The following is a 20,370-nucleotide window of genomic DNA, read 5'->3' as shown; positions in this document are numbered from 1 at the left end:
TTAAAAACAAATGAATGGTGTAAACTGTGTTTTACCAAGTGGCTTGAGGGAAAAAATGTTTAATTGCCCATAGTTCTCTTTACCATATTCCATGATGTGTATACAACATGACATTAGATAATACTGCAAATTAACCTAAATCTGTGATCGTATATTTCTGTGAAGCCTTTTTTGATCTGTGTATGAGAACATGAATGACAGAGACAAAAAGCATGTATGAACATCAATATCTTAAAGAATGACCCAAGGGCTGTAGCTCACGTTTCACAAGTGGAGAAGGTGTTATTTCTTCAGTTATAGTGGTATGAAGAGAGTTCTGATAATGATTTGGGGAACTCAAGATCCTGTAGTAAACCAGAAGTCTTTAGATATGAGGAAAAATTACTGTGTTTAGTAAGAAGTGTTTTTAGTGGATTTTTTGTAAGTTTTCTTATTGTCTAAATGGGGTAGGTATAGAAAATTCTGCACTCTATGCATGGCTTTTATTTTCCTTAGTTAAATATTTCAAATTTTCATGTTAGCTTTTACCATGTTCCAAACTACAACCAAACTGATGCAGCTGGCAGGGCATTGGTTCATCAAATCAGGTTTCTTTTGACTTTTTCTTTTCAAACTTTGAGAGCTTGTTTGCATTTTACTATCAGCTTCTTTAAAATGAACTTTGAAAGCAGATGGACAATAACAATAGATGGGTGCAATCTTTTATGGGATATTTTTTTTTCTGTTTTCTTTCAGGATCGTAATAATGCCAGACGAATTCATGAAGGGGCAAGTTTGCCTTTTTTTGAAGTATTTGTGGATGCCCCATTGCATGTCTGTGAGCAGAGAGATGTTAAAGGACTGTATAAGAAAGCCAGGGCTGGAGAAATTAAAGGTGAACCTAGATGTAGTCACGTCTTTTCTACATAAGTGAAACATTGCTGTAATTTGACTCCACATAAGTGGGTATGCTCAAGGCTGTGCATGCACCATCCTTAAAAGCATCATGGACTGGGATCAGGATCAAGCAGAAAACTGGAATTGACGTCGAGCTCATGCAAGTGACTAGTTAAATGCATAGGACAGTAAGAGGCAAAACTGGCTGTAGTGACATGGAAAAAACTTGAGCAGATCACATGACTTCTATTGCAAACTCTTTTGATTGAGGATTAGTCTATTTCCTTTCCTCAACCACTGACTATTTAAAAAAGAGCCTGATTCTCTCTCAAGTCTATAAAGAATTACATTAGAGTTACTAACTTGCAAAAAGTAAAGTATGATCACTGTCTTTTCTGGAAAGACCACTAAGAACACTTCCGAAGAGACTGTTTTATTAGGGTTCTCTGTTACTGCCTATGAAAATGATTTTCTATCCCCAACCTCAGACCAATATTGAAGTACAGCCTGCAAAAAACCAAGCTTAAGTATGTGATCACTCATTGCAAGTGCTCTAAATGCTTCTTCGCTCCATGTTACAGTTTTTAGATGTTGGTGACAGTACTTCGTACCAGTATTAATAAGCAAAGCAGTCTGTAAAATAATAGCTTTTGTGGTCTGTTTTTGCAGATGCTATAATAATGAATTCAGTATTAATCAAAGTGATATAAAATTCAAGACATTGAAGACATTCCATGCGACCTGTTGCTTGATGCTTCTAGTACTACTAAGTTTATCATGTAAAGACCAGGAATAAGTAAGGCTGAACTAAGGCTTTCTTAGAATCAGAGGAAGATGACACAATACAAAGATACGGTTCTCTAAAGAATCTTTACTTACGCCACAGAAGTTCCTTAATACTTCATTAATTTTATAAGCCCCATAATGGAATTGTGTTATTTTAAGAGTGGTAGTGAGATACACAGCACCTGAGTAAGCTTTGGGTTGGTCTAACAGTGTCTGTATCTTACCACCTTTCTGACACATGAAGGATGAAAAGTAAATGAACTTGCCTGTTCACAAGGAAAGTCACAACTTCTCTCTTTTTTTTTTCTCTGGCAATGGTAATGGGATGCTTTCCTTTGCCCTCTATTCCCAATCCTTCAATAATCAAATACTTATAAACTGTAAAGTTTTTGGAACAGATACCGGCCTTTCTTTTATCACATGGGGGGCACTGCAACAATTCACCTTTTTCTTAAATGGGGGAATTAAGCTACTAGATTTTGAGTGTATTTGTCTGAAGTGAATACCTCGAGTTTTAGTGTTCAATTTTACAACTGTAAAAGGTGCAGATGTTCTGTTGCTGTAGCCCAAATGATATTTCAATTACAGACCTGACTTGTAGTGCTCACATGCTTTGTCTTTGGGCTTGATTTTTCCTTCTTGTTTTTGCATGGTTAGCCAGAATCTCCTCTGTTTCAAAGCTGTTTGCTAACTTAGTAGCCCAGAGCACATGTCAATGGTAGCTTGACCAGTCTGCGACCGTAGTTTTTATAACTGTAATAAACACACACTTCTATCTCTACCCAACTTAAGATAACCATTAATGTGTATTAGCTGAGCTACTGTAATAGGTATTGGAATTCCTTACTCTGAAGAGTACTGCTTGGTAGCATGAGTGTAAATTTACATATATAGCATTTGTGCAGCATCATGCTTTGTGCTCAAAAAATCTCCCCTATGATCACAGCTAATAAGGAAGGACAGCTGAGGTATGACTGACTCTGGGTTGATGTGCACAGGTCTTCTTCCAGTGCTCCTTAATTCACAATATAAATCAAATAATGTCAGCAAAAATGTGGTATGTATGTTCTGCAGAATGCTGAAGTTTGAAGCAGTCATGTAGTAGGGTTAGCAGATGGTCTGATGAAGAAAAAAAATAATGTTGATTTTTGTAAGAAATCCTGTATTAATGAACCTAAACTCTGCTCTTGCTTATTGTGTTGGCCTACATCTAGAAAACTGCCTGTGAGCTGTGTTGGAATCATCTTTTGGAAGAAGTAGCTTATAATTTGTTTGATGTTCTATAGGTTTTACTGGGATTGACTCAGAGTATGAAAAACCAGAAGCCCCGGAGCTTGTGCTGAAAACTGATTCTTGTGATGTGAATGATTGCATACAACAAGTTGTGGAACTTCTTCAAGAGAGGGTGAGCAGAAATGCAGATATATCTCAGTAACTTCTTTTAAAGTGTTTATGCTTGCAATCTGAATATATATACTAGGAAAAGCAGGGAGTTTTTAAGAGTTAAAAGCTTATACATCTTTAAATTCTAGCTTTGAAACTTTTCCTGTTGTGTGTTTCTTTTTTAAACCTAGATATTACAACACTACTGATCTCTATATGAAATAAGATTGGAGTAAGTTGAAAATGGATTTCTGTTGTAACTGGAAGGAAGAGAAGGCTTTGTCAGTTGTTACAGAACCAATTATGACTGACAACTTTAAAATTGGTTCCTAGTATTTGTAAGAGGCTAATTTTTTTTACTTTGTCTCTATACTGTACAAATTAATGTATAATGCAGATGTGAAGAGGCAGGGATGCACTTAGCTGTTTGATGTAGCTTAAATAGGGATTTCTGTACTGATGTTTGGTTTCCTTTGTTTTCACTATTTTTCTTGCACTGGTAACAGTGGTCATGCAATTTTTAAATGACCAGTTCAGGAAGCTGATCTTCTTGACTTGGCTGAGTTGAGTTAATGGTTCATAGCTTCTGAAAAAATAGGACTCTTTCCGTTCATGCAACCATCCCTATTGAAGGCTCCAGGCCTTCTTCAGTTGTCTGATAAGTGGATTCAGCTCGTTACCCAGCCTAAAAAAAAAAAAAAAACCCAAGTAAGAAACAAACAAGAAAACCCACAAAGAAACAAAACAAGCCTCTATCAAACTACCCACAGAAAACAAAACAGACGGAAAACTCCAAAAGCCACTAAAAGTGAAGAAAGCCATGAGACGGCTTTATACTCTTGCAACGATACCCCATTTGCCTAATGATCATGTAGAAGAAATATCTCCTTACTTTCTTATCTGTAGTCAGTGGGTAGTGGAATGACACTTCAGACAATTATTTTTATTTGGATACTCTAGCAGACAATTATTCATAGATTGTTTTTTGAGGTGGATGTTCTGGAAATTTTTGGTGTAAGCAGTAGCTTGAGTAGAGGTCCACCATGTTTAAGTTGGTTCAAGCAGAAGACCTCATCATGTAATCAGCATAGAGTTAATGTAACTCTGTGCCAGTACCGCTCTGGAGAGATTTAGTCTTGTATCTAAATTTGCAAGAAAACTCAGTTTTGCTCAGGAGATAAGACAGGGCAGAATTCTAGATTTTTAACCTGATACTTGTCTGAATATTTTGCTTTTTGAAGAAAAAAGGAGAGCTGTGTAGAACTCATGCCAATGGGAGGTGGTGGTTCCTGACTATGGGAGGACCTGCCCCTCTTGTTCAGAGGAACAATTCACTAGGTTCCATAATTGCAGAAACCAGTATCAGACGTATCAAGATAGTGATCTCCTAAGTCTTGCATTGGTACACAGTTGGTAATGCTGGCACCTGGCCCAGTCAGCTTTGCTCTGTCCTTGGCTTAAGGCACATTCTAGTCTTTTTAGGGACCTAGAATGCAAGGTGCTGATGAGTATCTCCTAAAGCTATAAGTCTGACTAATATGAAAACTTTGTTCCCTACCCCTCCCTCCTGCTTCTGCTTTCAGCACTATACAAATCAGTGCTTGCGCACTTTCTTCCCCTCCAGTTAGAAGGGTTTGTGTGGCTTTTCAGCTTGATAAATTTGACTTTCAATCTGCTGATATTTTCCAGTGGAGTCAGACAAGCCCAGAGCAGGTGTTTAGCTGTAAAGATTTCATTGTAATTCTGTTTTTTCTCTGTCAACGATTATAGCTGATTGCTATAGCCCATTGCACAAAGTTTTTGCATTTTCTTACTATGGAATAAGTTAAATATTTAGCTCAGAAAATATTTTCTGAAGAAGTCATGGCTCAGGAGTGCCACCTTTATTGTTCAGGAAGTGCAAAAGTATACAGGGAAAAGATTGCATTTCCAGTAGGTAAAGTTAAACTTTAAACTAAACTACCTTTGTATAAAAGTCCCATTCTTAGGGACTTCAACTTAGAGTGGCTCTGAGAATGACATCCCCCAAACTGGAATCTGATTATGCACTTCTATTTAGATTAATCCACTCTGACTGTATGTATAAACTTTCTGTCCCTTCTTCCATCTCCCATCCATCTCCCAACAGTTATGGTGAAGTTCTTGTCTAATCTTAGCATTATACTTTTATTTGGAAAAGTGGTCCTGATGGTATCTTAAATTGTATTAAAATTCTGTGTTTTGGAGCAGAGTAGAAGTTATTGTTGTGGTTTATAAGGTCAGCCCCCCCCCCCCCCCTTTTTTTTTTTTTTTTTTTTTTTAAGATATGAAGCTTGAGGCTGTTCATTCCTGGAAAAGATATATAGAAGTGACTCTGCTGTTCTGTACATCTGGTTATTTTGTTTGGGTTTTTTAATACCTCAAGTTATACTGCAGCTATCACTGAAAAAAACAATGATTCTCTCTGGAGCAAAGTTCTCAGTCTTGTTTAGTTCTTCATTCACTTATCAAAAATTTGATTATAAAGAATACCCTGTGTTATCACCTTGGTCAATTATAGCAGGCTCCTAGGTATCTTTCGCAGGTTTTTTTTTGAGAGGCTTACAAATATAGAAGCTTAGTATTTTTAATATCTACATTCATGTAGAGCAGGCATTACAGGTTGTCAGCTCACTTTTTTTTCATTATTTGTCTGTAAATTAGTCACTCAGTAGATTATATATGACACAATTGATTATAGCCAGCTGTTAGCTGAGTACTGAATCACGACACTTTATTTCCTGTCAGCTCCTGCTTGCAAAATGCTATCAGCAGAATATTTGAATAAATGCAACTCTTGTTTGTTTGGACAGAGTGTTCAAACAAATACCTACAACAAAAGGTGAGGGGGTGGAACTAACTGGGTTTCAAGAAACAATGTGCAGACCATGGGGATTTTATAAATGGCTTATTCTGCTGGAAGTAAGCATTTGTGTGAAAAACAGTACAGTGACATTAACTTGCAGCACGTCAACCTTTTAACTTTGATATGTGCTGACATTGTGGGGAATAATTCACGGTTTTGATGACTAAACAAAGTATCTCTTCCTAAGATGTAAGGAAGATCCAAGAGAACTGAAATAAATTGTTAATCATTATAAAAACATTTGACAGCATTATGAAAACATGTGCCCATACCAGCAGAGAACTCCAACTGCATAATGTATTGTAATAGCAAGAGCATAGTCAGCAGGTTGAGAAAAGCAATTCTGTTCTTTTTTGTGGCACTTGTGAGACCTTATCTCGATACCACGTCTCCAGATTTATACCCTTCTTCCTCACCCAGTGGAAGATGGGCGTTGTTGTACAAGTCCGTTGAGCCTGTGGCCACCAAGAAGGCAAGATGCCATACAAGGAGAGACTGAGGAGAACTGGGCATGTTCAGCCTGGAGAAGAGATGACTAAAGGAGGTCTTGTAGCTGTTTCTAGATGCCAAATGGGAGTGTAGAGAGAAGACTGATGAAGACTCCTCAGATGTGCACAAGGGTAGGATGAGGAGCAACAGACATGAAATGAAATATGGGAAATTCAAACTAGACAGGCCAAAAAACCCTTTCGCTGTAGAGATTATCAAATATTAGAACATGTTTCCCTGATAGTTTGTAAATGCTTTGTCCTCAGAGATATTCAAAACTTGATTGGATTAGTTCCTGAGCAGCCTGCTGTACTGGGAAGAATTTTGAGCAGGAGACTGGACTAAATGACATTCAGAGGCCCTTCTATAATTCTGTGATAACGCTAACAGTTATTTTGTGTGAGAAACTGGGGCTACCCTCCTGCCTTGTGCTCTGTGTAAAGGATATGAAAGATTTTACACTGTTACAATGAGAATTTAAACACACAATAATAAAGATATGAGCTGGAGTGAGCAGAAACCATTATAAAATTGTAAGTATAATTAAAAAAGAAACACCTTGAATACAGAAGTATCCAACTTCTGTAGTTCCCGCATCAATAAAATATTGATTGCTTAGGAAAGTAAGCAGAACTTTCTGTATTTTAGCTTACTGATTTCCTTTTTGTTTTGAGATATGTGTGCTTTAGTTGTGGTTGTTCTGGAAATATACTGCTAAATGTTATAGAAATAGATATCAGAAGCTCAAATTGCTGAAATGTAAAATATTGGAGATACTGAAGAACAAGCTTCAGTGACATTGACCTCTTTAATCATTAAATACTGTGGTGGTGTGGGTTTTGTTCCTTATTTCTTCTGTTTTCTTTTCTTGTTCTTACCTTCTGCATTCTGGGAAAAGGCACAGACAAGATTTAGATTTAGAGCCATTCCATGTTAATTGCAGACTCTGGTTAGGCAGCAAACATCCAGATGAATCTGCTCACTGATACATTTGTATGAGTATTGCCTAGATGTGGTGTTGTCAGAATGGCTTAGGTTGATACAGATGTACAATGTAAGCTAAACAAGGCTTATTTTAACCAAAACAAATGTGCAAACGGCAACTTTATGCATTTGAGACAAATGGTAGTGAATGGCTAGAGTCAGAAATTCATCTCTGGCACAAGAGGAGGAGTGTTTCTATGGCTCAAGTGAATTTAGAATGAGATAAAACACAACTGATGGGCAGAGAAGAGACCCTCAGTACAGAAAATTGTACCCCTTAAGATCATGTCTGTCATTGCCCTTCTCAGTTAAAGTACTGACAAACTTTCCTGCAAGCTTGTAAGTACCAAAACATCAGTGGTTAATATAATCAAGCAAATACTTTTCCATAAACGATTCAGTGGCCTCACACCTCAATTAATATGAACTTGTAAGACTCGTCATTTAGTAGTGTTCATAAGTGACATCCAATTTACACCTGTCTACCAGAAATTTGCCTGAAGGCCCATTTACAGAGTGTTGAGGATGTTAGCCAGCATCAGCAAAAAACCTACCTCCACAGTTGGGAGTGGTATAGTTTGTTTGTTTTAATTACTATTTTGTTGCTGTTTATATGAATGCATAGAGGAAGAAATTAATGTTGATTATTCTGCAACTTGTTTGGTAGAAAATCCTTTGAGTAAAATTACTACCTTAAAGTGGTCACTAGATGGCTTGCTAGCCTAACATTTTCCTAAAATTCATACAGTTTAAAGACCTATGGATTTCTTTTGCTGCTGGTTTGGTGCATTTTTTTGCTTCTTTGTTTTTGTTTTTAAATCTGTTTTAAATAGCACCTTTTTATGTCTGCAAGGAAGTCTAGATTTATTAAGCCTATAAATTCTCTGAGTGTCTGACTCAGTTGCTAGAACTGTCTTCAAACAATTTACATTCTTAGAATGAGGTAGGTTGTTGACAGCAGCATGAAACGTTTATCTCCTTTGTTTTGCCCAGCTCTAAAAACAGGGTAAAGTTTGAGGAGACCTTTTTAATATGCACATTTGTTTTAAGCTCTTGATGGCTTGTAAATTTAGGACATTCTAGCATGATAGTGAACTAAGGTCCAGAGTGGAATCTTCTGTGAAGCAGTGTAATGCCTACTCAGTCATTATACAGTACCTTTTATTTGATTTTGGGCTTATTGCTGTGGCAGGAGTCTGCTGCAACTCTACTGGACTCAGGCAGAGAAAATAGAAGGTATTGTCTGTCTAATAAAATCAACTTCCCCAGTGGTGTCTGATATGTAATGGATTGAGCTTTTCTTCATAAAACACAATTTTTGAGAGCTAGTTTAATTAATTTTCCTCTTATTTTCTCTTTGGAGATATGAATTATGTAACAGCCAGTGAGAGTCACTATGTCTTTTTATTCCTGCAGTCATTTAATCCCCTACTTCCTTTCATTATACCATTCTGTTTTACTTTCCATGGAGGTAGTGCCTAATGTCTGATAAAAGCTTTAAAATGCTTGGGCAAACTTTGTGTTTCCTCCAGGCATATCTGTTTACTTTGGGCTGCATATACTGGAAAAATAAAATAAAGATAATTTCTTTATTCTTGCTATGGGTCAGTATCTACCCTGCTCTTTCAGTTGGAAGAGATTTTTTTTTTTACCTCCATGTTAAAACTTCCAATGTATGTTATATAGTGAATGGCTGAAACTTATAAATGCTCAATCTCTAAAACTTTTTTTTTGCCTTAGGAAGTTTAAAAGCACAGTCTTCCTTTCTGCTGTAAATAATGTAGGCATTAAGCTATAAAAACTGTACTTTATTTAATAGTTTAATATTTACTAGTAAATATTATATGGAGTACTTAATGTTTAGGAAAAAAATCTCCTGTCAGAATGTTTCACTTCATTTACTTGAGCCAGCAGCTTAGCTAGCAATGTATTATATTCTTGGAACAGTGTGGGTTTTCAAATGAGTAAAAATTGCTTAATGAATAAACTCTTGCTGCAGAGTAGTGCAACATTAGAATTTTATTACTTGACCATATGTTCAGTGTCCAAGAAACATTCTGAGCAAACATTCTTTTTGTCCCTTTCGTACAGGACATTGTACCAGTAGATGCCTCTTACGAGGTGAAAGAGCTTTATGTGCCAGAAAACAAACTACAGTTGGCCAAAACTGATGCTGAGTCCCTGTTAACCTTGGAAATAAATAAGGTATGCTATGTTCAGTTGTCTCGTTGTTGAAGTTGAAAGGCAGTCTAATCTGCTCAGTGGAAGCAGATATAGTCAAAATACCTGTACTGGTTACACAATGTATCTCAATATACTTTTCCCCTCTTTCCTTGAGAGAAATAACATCATCTGTGTTTTCTTTGTTCGCTTACTAGAGATAACAATTAAATCTTGATAATTTCATACGTAATGTCTGGTAAAGTGCTACTTGATCTCAAGGCGTGGAATAAACAAAATTTACAGTGACTTCCTCCCTCCTGTACTTCCCCATTCTTCCATACCTTCATCCATGGGCTAAACAATGCTTGGCATGTCTAAATGAATGTTCCTGGAAGAATTACTTTTAAATAAAAGTTTACTTACACAAACCATTTTATTTTGAATTGTAATGGCCTACAAACATGAAGAGAATCAGTTAATGCTGCTTAATTCTCCTTGTTGATAACCTTCAGCCAAGTGATAGCAACCTTATACCAGGTTTGAACAGTTGCAAACTTAAGTCTACAGAGAGATGATCAGATCAACTTTATTGATTTTTTTGGGTGTGGGGTTGTTTGATTTTTTTTTTTTTTTTTTTTTTTTTCTTCTGGTTAGGACACATTTATACTAATTTCTGTTTCCAGAGAAGAAAATGTGGAAAGCATGGATAAACTTGATCAACTCTGTTCTCATTTTGGTTAAATGCATTATTTTCCAACTCAGATTAGACAAAGCTGCTTCTGGCTGTGTTTCTGTTCTACATATTTTATTTCTAAAGAAACACGGATATAATACATGATTTTTTTTTTAAAACCTTTTTTTGGACAGTATTACTGGAACTTAAAGCTAATCATTTGGTCTAGGAGCTGACTAAGCTCAGAGTTGAGCATCTGCAGTGAGTAACTTGACTTTGAACTATTGAGAGAACATACTAAGCACTGAATTCAATATTTTTTGATATTAGCCTAACCTCTTACTAATAAATTTTAATACTTCCTTTCATTGTATCTTACAAGATTCCTTTCACATGTGTGTCTGTAAAACTATTTATTGCTTTGATGATGAATTAATATTTAAGGTCACCATTATTAAATTTCTGTAGTGTCCTGTTCCTAATTGCTCCCTATCTAGAAAAGCAAATCCTTTTCCCCTCCACCCCTAACCAGTGGTTTGTTAAATATCCAGCAAGTATATAACGTAAGCTTGGGAAGAAAATGTGTGCTGTGCTTGGCTCAGCATAAATTAAACAGTGTAATAAATGTAGTCATGCTCTTTAGTAAAGAGTCACACAGCAAAGCCTGTCCTTGTCAAAAACTTGACCAATTCTTAGTAATGCACTGAAATAATAGAGGCCACACACTAAGTCACAATATGGCTGTTTAAGTGCTAAGGAAGGAAATTCCCTGTAAGATGATACCTCTTAAACTATGATAAGTACTACTCCGGAGAGAATTTTACTTCTGGATTGTGTCACTAGTTTCTGCAATACAAATTTTTGTTCTAGTCTGTTTTCAGATTAGATTTATAAATATTCATCCCCATAATTCTGATATTTTTGTGGTGATTGTATGTGGTGGGTTTTTTCTTCCTTTTTTTTTTTAAACCTCTCTGTTATCTTCCTTTATAAAAAAACAAATGCAAGTGTGACTCAGAATTCTGTTAAGTTTTAAACTTAAACGTTTACAAATAAAGATTTTTGTTGGGGTTTTATTGATGTTGTGTGCTTTGGTTTTTAACACATGGAAATTTGATCTAGTGTAAGGGACTGGAAAATTAATTACCAAAAATATGAACAGTGAGGAACAAGTTATTCTTTTTTTTTTTTTCTTACTTGCAGAAACTGAATTCTTTGTGATTTAAAAATACTAATACTGAGAAATCTTCCATTTATATTGTCCTGTATTTTATGGCTAAATCATGATCTATTATGATTGATACCTGATGTCACTCAATAAGCAACAAATCTGATCTGCTCTATTTCTCCATGTCTTTACAAGGTGGATATGCAATGGGTGCAAGTGCTAGCAGAAGGTTGGGCAACACCCCTGAATGGCTTTATGAGAGAAAGAGAATACCTGCAGTGCCTTCATTTTGACTGTCTCCTCGATGGTAGGATAAAAACTTAATGTTTGCAAAACTGAGCAAACTAATCCTGCTTTTAAAATATGGTTGATGCTTTGCTCCTTTGTGATGGTGCAGTAACACGTCAGGCTAGTGGACAGCCTGGGGTAAGAAAATAGGTTATTATAATCATCACTTTTAAACGTCATTATTTTATTCTTTTTATACTTACTATCATGTTAGAATTTGAAAGCCTTTTCTTTTTGCCTTTACAAATTATAGTTTTCAAATGTTTTTATTTTGTGACAAACATTTTTAACCTAAAATCTATGTTTCTAATGTGTTTTGAAGAAACTGATTCTGGAATTCAGAATTGCAATTTGATTGCTGTTTAGCTCTGTTTGCAGAAACTTTTATTCTATAATAGTAATGAGTGAAAGGACAATGAACACTGGAGGACAATTTAGCGCTGGAGCAATTGCAAATATGAAATCAGAATTTGAGGAGGTGACTTTAGAAATTATCTTGTGATTATTTAAATGAATCTATTTTATTTTGCATTACCAATTGGATAAGAACAAGCATTAGTTAAGGTAGTAAACAACTGATACCATCCTCAGGGTTTGGAATATGATTGTGATTGTCTGTTACTTTTCACGTATTCCTCTTTGAAAGCTCTGTTTTACTCCAGCCTTTTAGGAGTCTTTTGCACCCTATAGTAAAGCGAAATTCCTGTCTCCCTATCTCCTTATGCATTACTCTTCTCTTGCTGGATACCAAGTAGCAGAAAAATTAGTCACTTGTCTTTCAGTTCTATGATACAGACATCTGTTGTTCCTCTTGTCTCTTTCTAGTTCCCTTTTCTGTAAGTCTCTCACTATACTAGGCAGCATAGTGTCATCCTGGTATTTTGGACTTTTTAACGTTTTCAGCATCAGTTTGGACTAGTGGCTTTGCTTTCATTCCATTTGCCTTCTATGTATCTATTCAGGTGAAATGATTGGACACTATGCATTCAACTGCTAAAATATAGCTTGTAGCTCCGTAATCTGCCCTGTAAGTCTTTTGTAAATCAGAATTTTTATAAAGTATTTAAGACATTATATAGGTGAGTGCTTCAGATATGGCAATATTACAAATACCTCCTGTATGCTGCAAGAAATATGAAAATTAAAAATAATTAAAAACTTATTAATGGAAATAATTTCCAGTCCTAAGCTTGTATAGGACAGTTGTTCTTCTAGATGCTACCGTATTCCTCCTCTGAGATATCTGCTGCAACATTTATGTATGACAACCTTTTTAGAAAAATGTGATTGTCTTTTGCAGCTGCTTTTCCACTTGAAATAGTGGCAATGGTTAAGTCAAAACAACATTCTGTAAGCTTCCTCCCTGGTTGGTATGTTAATTCTGTAGCCTCACAGCAGCAGTCATTCTTCCAGGGTTTTGATTTCGGAGAGAGAAATTGTTTAGTACCTGCAATGTATCTCTTTCTCTGGGCTCTAAATGCAATGTTCATGTTGACAGCTTCTACATGGTGAATATCAGTGTAGGTGTGTTCTGATAACTTAAACTTTAAAGCTTCTTTGAAATATTACACTGTGCTGATCTGTGACTTAAACTCCACTACCTTGCCTCAGTTTCTCAGTTGTACAGTGTCTGAAGACAGATGTCCAAGATATATGTATATGCATTTGTTATTGGTCCTTGACAAAATTCTAATAATGAACAGGTTTGAGATCACTTTCCACTTTGAAAAATTTATTTACTTGTTCATAAAGCAAAAGCATATTTTTTATTATCAAGTTAGGGCTGGAAAATCACCTTCTCCTTGACTCTTGCCAAGTTCAGTTTTATGACCTAATTGCTTTGAAAATTGCTGAACAGTAAGACTGAACTTAGAAGATGCACAGCATGGGGTTTTTTTATTTTGCGTTGCGAAAGAAGTGGAGGGACCTATTCTCCTTAACTTTTCATACGGATTTTTTACCTTCTACCACAATTAAGATAAAATTGAGGGAATGTTATAAAAATACATTGCTCAAAAATCAGGAAAATCAATCTTGGCCCCACTAAAGACAATAGCACACCCCCTGTTGACTTCAAGGGACCTGTGACTTTTTTGTCCTGGAGACCACCCAAAAGTTTTGTACTATTTCAGCAAGCATATGCTCATTAGAATTCAAGCCTTTGTATGAGACTTGCTGTATTTACTCCACTGGGTTTCTCAAGTCTCACTCGGGTAGTCAAAAAACCCCAAGGCTTCAGCATTTAGCAGTGGAGTAAATGCTTAAAAATGAGGACCACACATAATCTTTAAATTCAGATACATTGGTTTAGTCTTAGAATTAAAGAAACTGGTGAGATTTCAGCTGAACATACTGTGCAAAATGTCTGCCTGACTCAATGTTTATTTTTTCTTCTTTTTTTCCCTTGGAATATATATGCTTGAATCTGAATACAGTTTTAAGTAAACAGCAAAAAATCACCTTTTGAAATAGTTAAATTATATATGCTAACTACTTCTGTACGTTTGGCTGCTTCTATCACATTGAGCTTTTCTTACTGATCAGAAGTATGGCTACTGAGAATCAGAGTCATTTTTGGTTGGAAAAGACCCTTAAGATCATCAAGTCCAACAGTTAACCTTGCACTGCCAAGTCCAACCACGAAATTGTGTCCTGAAGCACCACATCTGCAAGTCTTTTAAGTACCTACCTCTGGGAATGGTGACTCAATCACTTCCCTGGGCAGACTGTTCCAATGATTGACAACCCTTTTGGTGAATACATTTTTCCTAATATCTGATCTAATGCTATTTCATTACTCCTTATCTGCTCCAGTAGCAATTTTGGTAAATAGTTCATATGATGTTTAAAAAAATGTCAGTTGTGTATATCTGCGTGGTATACAACTTCTAGAAGTCCTCACAGTCTTAAATACTTGTGTGCAGCTCTAAGTACTTGCTATTTTCTGTACTGCCTTTGCTCTTTCTCAAACCTTGCTGCACATTTTCAGAGCATGCATATCTTATGCAAGAGTTTATTCTAAAAGTTGCTTTTAACCCATGTTAAAATAAATATTTGAACTGCATGTTGTGTAATACAGTCTGGACTGTAACTTGTTAGCAGGGTAGATTTTTTTTTTTTAATATAGCTGATGACCATTCCTCCAGATAAGGGTGGTTTTTTTTTTTTCCTCTTTGCTTTTCAGGAGGAGTTATCAATCTGTCAGTGCCTATAGTGCTAACAGCTACTCAAGAAGACAAAGAAAGACTGGATGGATGTACAGCAATTGCGCTGGTGTATGCAGGTCGTCGTGTGGCCATTCTCCGTAATCCTGAATTCTATGAGCACAGAAAAGAGGAACGCTGTGCAAGGCAATGGGGAACAACATGCAAGGAACATCCCTATATCAAGGTGTGTGTGTGTTTCTAAGTTGAAAATCTGGTCCTATTAGCTGTACTGCTTGCGGGGCTGAACATTATCTTAAGATGCTGTCTGTGGGGTATTTCAACAGCAAAACTACTTTGAGAACTGAGTAAAACATTTGAGCAGAAACAAAGGTGATTTTATTTTTGTTTTATGCAACTGTTTAATAGTCTGCACTCAGTGTGAAAGTCTAATTTCAATAAGCGCACATTAAATGAATTTAGAATGGACTGTAGAATCTGTGCTTCAGAAGAGGGAACTTTGCCCTCTACTATGCCTAGGTAACACATCCCTCAGTGTAGCCAGATGGATCATAACAACTCCCTAATCAGTGGATATATGCATTGTGAGGGCAAGAAAATTTCCATCCTGCCCGCATGTGGAGCGTGTGAAAACTGCCTGGTTTGGATGCTTTTGAAATAGACTCCATTTAATTCTCTAGGGAGTTATTTCCCATCCCTTGTGTTATGTTGTATTATCTTGACCTTATGTAGATGTCATATTGAAATATTCTAATTGTAACATACTCATTGTAAGACTGTATTTAGTTTTGCAAGCTGATGTAAATGTTGCACCTTAGTTCTGCAGAGCCAGCATATGTTTCTTTCCCCATTTGTATCTGGTTGCTTTTTGTTTAGAACTATGACTTAAAATCAGTTAAAAAGAAATCAAACCTCAAATTATGATGTGTTCTAGAAGTATCTGTATCACTAATAGTTATATGTGAAAACTGGATTTTTTATTTTATTAATGTGTAATCGATTTTTTTTTTATTATTGTGTAATGACATCTTTTTACTGACTGAAGCTGTGTTCAGGAGTATTTTTGAAAAAGAACATCTGCTAGATACAAGTAAGAGTATTCTGCAAAATTTTCAAAGCCCTTGCTGTGTCTGTGCTAATGAATACAAGATTACCCCTTTATTGAAAACTCAAATTTAAGAAAGTCTAAGAAAATCTCATGCAGACAAGATTTAAATCAATTATTATAGTGTCTTGCCAGTTACAGAATGATGCAGCTGAAATGAAAATAGAAGGTGAGCAGCTATGTTCTTATGTCTGTACTGGGGTGTACCGTGGCAGCATATGAATGTGTGGATAGCGGTGTCGTGATAGCAACTGAATCTGGTGGCCCTTCTGTATTAATCAGAATCTTTGGGTGTCTGAGTTACAGTAGTACAGAGTTTTCTAATCTTTGTGTCTTTATCACTCCTTCCTCCCACCATTGTAAGGTGACAGGCGTCTGACATTTTCTTTGGGAAGGTGATGTGGCATCATTTAATTCCAGCAGGTCATCTATCTCACAGGAAAAATAAATTGCCAAATCCACACTTAATTTTAACATCTTGGGTCGTGAGTTTAGCATGTAAAGTCTTATTACGTTAGCCCAGAGCCCTTCCTTTGGTAAAGATGTGCCCCAATTGCAAAGCTCTAGATGTTTAGGAGAAGCTGACAACCAATCCTAACAAGGATTTTCTTTTTCTTAGATGGTTATGGAGCAAGGGAACTGGCTTGTGGGTGGAGATCTACAAGTCCTTGATCGTATCTATTGGAATGATGGACTTGATCAATACCGTCTCACTCCAGCTGAACTAAGGCAGAAATTCAAGGAAATGAATGCTGGTGAGTAAGTTTGACTAGTTCTATTTCTTCTAAATGCCTGCTGCCTCAATATCACAGGGGCTAGCATTGTTTCAAGGGTGAAGATTTTGAGTGCTCTCTTAAGTGGTATTCTCTGCTTCTTACTGGTATTAATTTTCATTATCTCAGGCACTGCAATGCCTACAGATATAAGAGAAGCTGATAATGCCTGAAGTTCTGAATTTTATCTTTCCATGCACATGAGGAGTTATAGTAATGCAAGAAAAGATTATGTTAAAATGAAGTAGGATGTGACTAAAAACCTACTAGGTTCAGCTAACACTATAGCGTTATATTTGACTGCTGCTAAGCTTTCATGCTCTACTGTTTACATCTGTTCCATACCTCTTTTGGGGAGCAAAACTTATAACCATGATGCCCGTAGACTGGCACAAAGGGGTATGTATCACAGTTACAAATTGTGAGCTAATTGCTAGCTTTATATTGCAGAAGAAACCAAAGTTTTTTTCTCACTTAAAGTGGTTATGTTAGGCAGATAAGTAAGAGGTTGAGTAATGTCATAAATCAGAAAACAAACCTATGTAGCTGCACTCATTCTGCCAGCAACTGGTAGAATGAAGAACTTGTTAATCTCTTCCCTTGCATTTACATCAAGGTTGGTCTTGACTTGTATTTTTTCAGTGTGGGTCAGTATTCTGCGGGTTTGAGACAGCGGTCTTTGTTTTAGCTAGCTCCTAAATAAAAGCCTATTCTTTAGATTTCATCGGTGGTTTATTGGGAAATCTCTGTTATGGTGATTTTACTGTCTTAATAGTAGGGAAACTTATTAAGGCACGCTAAATCCCCTTTTATTTGCTTTGTTCCAAACATGCCCAATTGTTCTCCTGATAATACATTAAGCCTTTAAGACATGTAGCATAGTTTGATTTCCTCTTACAATTTGACTTTATATATTCATGCAAGTGAGAAATCCAAAGAGCATATAGCTGTTGGACAAACTAGAGTAAAGAATTCAGAGGAAAGATTTTGAAGATTTTTCAACTCTTGTACAATTCCTGATAAAATAACTTGCTTTCCTTGTATTATTTTTTGTCTGGTTTTGCTCCACAGATGCTGTCTTTGCGTTCCAGTTACGCAACCCGGTCCACAATGGACATGCTCTTTTAATGCAAGATACTCATAAGCAGCTTTTGGAACGTGGCTACCGACGCCCCGTTTTACTCTTACACCCACTTGGAGGCTGGACAAAGGAAGATGATGTTCCCCTCATGTGGCGCATGAAGCAGCATGCTGCAGTGCTGGAGGAGGGAATCTTGAATCCAGAAACGACAGTGGTGGCTATATTCCCTTCCCCCATGATGTATGCTGGACCAACTGAGGTGAACACTTCAAGAATTTAAAACAAAACCGTTGATAGTCCACTAAAATATTTCATGCTATGCCTGATGTTTGTACGTTGTGGGTTTCTTTAATGGAGAGAGGAGACTAATTTTCCTTGGGAAGCCAGACTGTAAAGGCTCCCTCTGTCACCAAAAAATCCCCATTCTTCTGTGAAGAAACTTTTGTGTTGGAGGTTTTTGCTGGAAATGGTGGGAGACAATATTTGGTTTATATCCTCCTTTCTTTATAGTTATAAGGGCATGATAATGAATTAATACTTCATCGTTTGTTTACAGTCACTTTCAGAAGGAATTACAAGATTTTTTAATATAACAAATACTTGTCCTGAATGTTAAGATACTTGAGTTTTATGGCTGTTAAGCAAAATATTTTTATATTGGAAGGCTATACACAAATTAGAGGAGGAAAAAAAGGCTTTGTTTGTTTTTTGGCAAACTTAATTCAGAGAGAATTGTTTCAAGGCTTTTGTATGAAATAATTATTTGGCAACACTTTATTGAGGAGCCAGGTCTTGGGTTGGAATCCCTAGATGTTTGTGGGAAGTAGCAGAAAGAATAAATGCTCTCATTTGAGAGCAGTTCCTTTAGGGGATATTGGTTCTCCATCTCATTACTTTTTTCTCTTTTTTTTCTTTCTTTTTTTCTCCCCTCCACGAGTTACAGGAAGTTCAAATTTTGACCAGGCTCAAGAGGTTAACTCTGTGGCAGCATTTTGATAGATTAGATCTCTTAGCAGTGAAATAGTTAGACAATTGTTGCTTATTTTTAATTGGCCAGTTGACTGATCAAACAGAGCTTGCACTGTCTTTTGGTCCAGAGAAAATGCTGTAGTTGAGATCTAGTTGAGGCATATAAGTGAGTTACTGTAGGAAATCTTGTACTGTTCTCCGTAGATCATTTGTGAGAATCAACAGAAGTCTACTTAAGTCTTGTATCGATAATTGTGGAATTAGTTCCTCCATATATGCTCCTTTATTCTGAAGAGAGTAAGAGTTTTCTTAACTTATATGGCATTTCCAGGGATCTCAGAGTACATTCTGACAATATCTAAACCAGTAACAAGAGAGACTTTTCCTTTCATTGCTTTCCATAGGTCATTTAAAAGGCGTTGGTACCGGATTTGTTTCTGTAGTGCAGTTACTTAACTGTACTAACAACTGCTTGCTCTCTTTAGTTAGTAGTATAGCTGTCAGTATCCTGAGACTTCCATAGCACCATATACACTTGAATAGCAGTGGAATCCATCATGTGTGATGTCTGGCTGTGGTCAAGAGGAAAACTGATACCAATGGTGCCTTCATAACTCATGACTGGTTCCTAATTTCATTACCTGACTACTCATTTACAGTACTTGGTCCATATCAATTGCACAATTCCCTCCTTCAATGGATTCTGTAATAATTAGTTGCAGAACAAATGTAGAACTAAGTTACTACCTTGTGAAATAACTTTTGAGCTTCTTGCCTAAAGCATGTTAACATGGAACAGGACACATAGTGACTAAAATATGAAACATTATGACTTCGTATCATGTAAAGATTTGTAGTAGGTGAATGTAATATATATATTTTTTTCCAATGGAAAATTTATCCATCACATTGTTCATTTACTATGGCGTAGTGGCAGCAACTTGGCTTGTAGTTTTTTTCCTTCCTCTTTTTTTTTTTTTTTTTAAATCCCTGGAGAGCTTGACAGATGTATTGACAGATGTTTATTACTGTTAAACTTGATACTATTTGACACTAGGTAGTTCCTGGGTATACCCTTTTGTGTTGTGTCAAGATAAGGCTGCACATGTAAGAAACTAGTGTTACATAATTCCTGGTTTTTCTTTTTTCTTTTTTTTTTTTTTTTAATTCTCACTATGACTATCCTTTGGCAGATACTATGCTATATAGATGATATGATAATTCTTTTAGGTGAATATTTATCAGTATGAGAACATAGTGGCATTTCCTGAAGTAGAACTATTGCATTATTTCCTAAAATAGGAAAATTGCATTTCCTAAAATAATTCAATAATTAATTTCTCTTGCATTTCCTAAAATAACTCAATAATTAATTTCTCTTGCATTTCCTAAAATAACCCAATAATTACTTTCTCTGTACTGCACAGTTAAATTTTCTAATGAAAATATTATATTTTTAAATGAATTAAGAAAAGTCACTAACAGTCCTATAACATTATGTCTTAAAAACTGTCGTAACATATCTAACAGTCTAGGATCTAGTAAATACTGCCAGCAGTCTTTTGTAGAAAAAAAAATCCTCTC

General features: G+C 36.1%; 1 protein-coding gene across 1 annotated transcript in view; it reads left to right on the top strand.

Annotated features, from left to right (window-relative positions):
• The window catches only part of PAPSS1 (3'-phosphoadenosine 5'-phosphosulfate synthase 1), a gene marked incomplete at its 5' end in the record, with an annotated part of 42,384 nt that overhangs the window by 9,126 nt on the left and 12,888 nt on the right, over positions 1 to 20,370 (top strand). Inside the window, 7 exons of the mRNA XM_084263259.1 lie at positions 736 to 874; positions 2,949 to 3,067; positions 9,494 to 9,607; positions 11,602 to 11,713; positions 14,879 to 15,084; positions 16,583 to 16,718; positions 17,808 to 18,076. Coding sequence (XP_084119385.1) covers positions 736 to 874; positions 2,949 to 3,067; positions 9,494 to 9,607; positions 11,602 to 11,713; positions 14,879 to 15,084; positions 16,583 to 16,718; positions 17,808 to 18,076 — 1,095 coding nt within the window. The remainder of the gene's footprint in view (positions 1 to 735; positions 875 to 2,948; positions 3,068 to 9,493; positions 9,608 to 11,601; positions 11,714 to 14,878; positions 15,085 to 16,582; positions 16,719 to 17,807; positions 18,077 to 20,370) is intronic.

The sequence above is a fragment of the Gallinula chloropus genome (genome assembly GCF_964237585.1).
Source record: "Gallinula chloropus genome assembly, chromosome: 4".
Taxonomy (NCBI): Eukaryota; Metazoa; Chordata; class Aves; order Gruiformes; family Rallidae; genus Gallinula; species Gallinula chloropus.
Note: the sequence above shows the minus strand (reverse complement) of the source record. Positions and strands in the feature narration are given on the sequence as shown.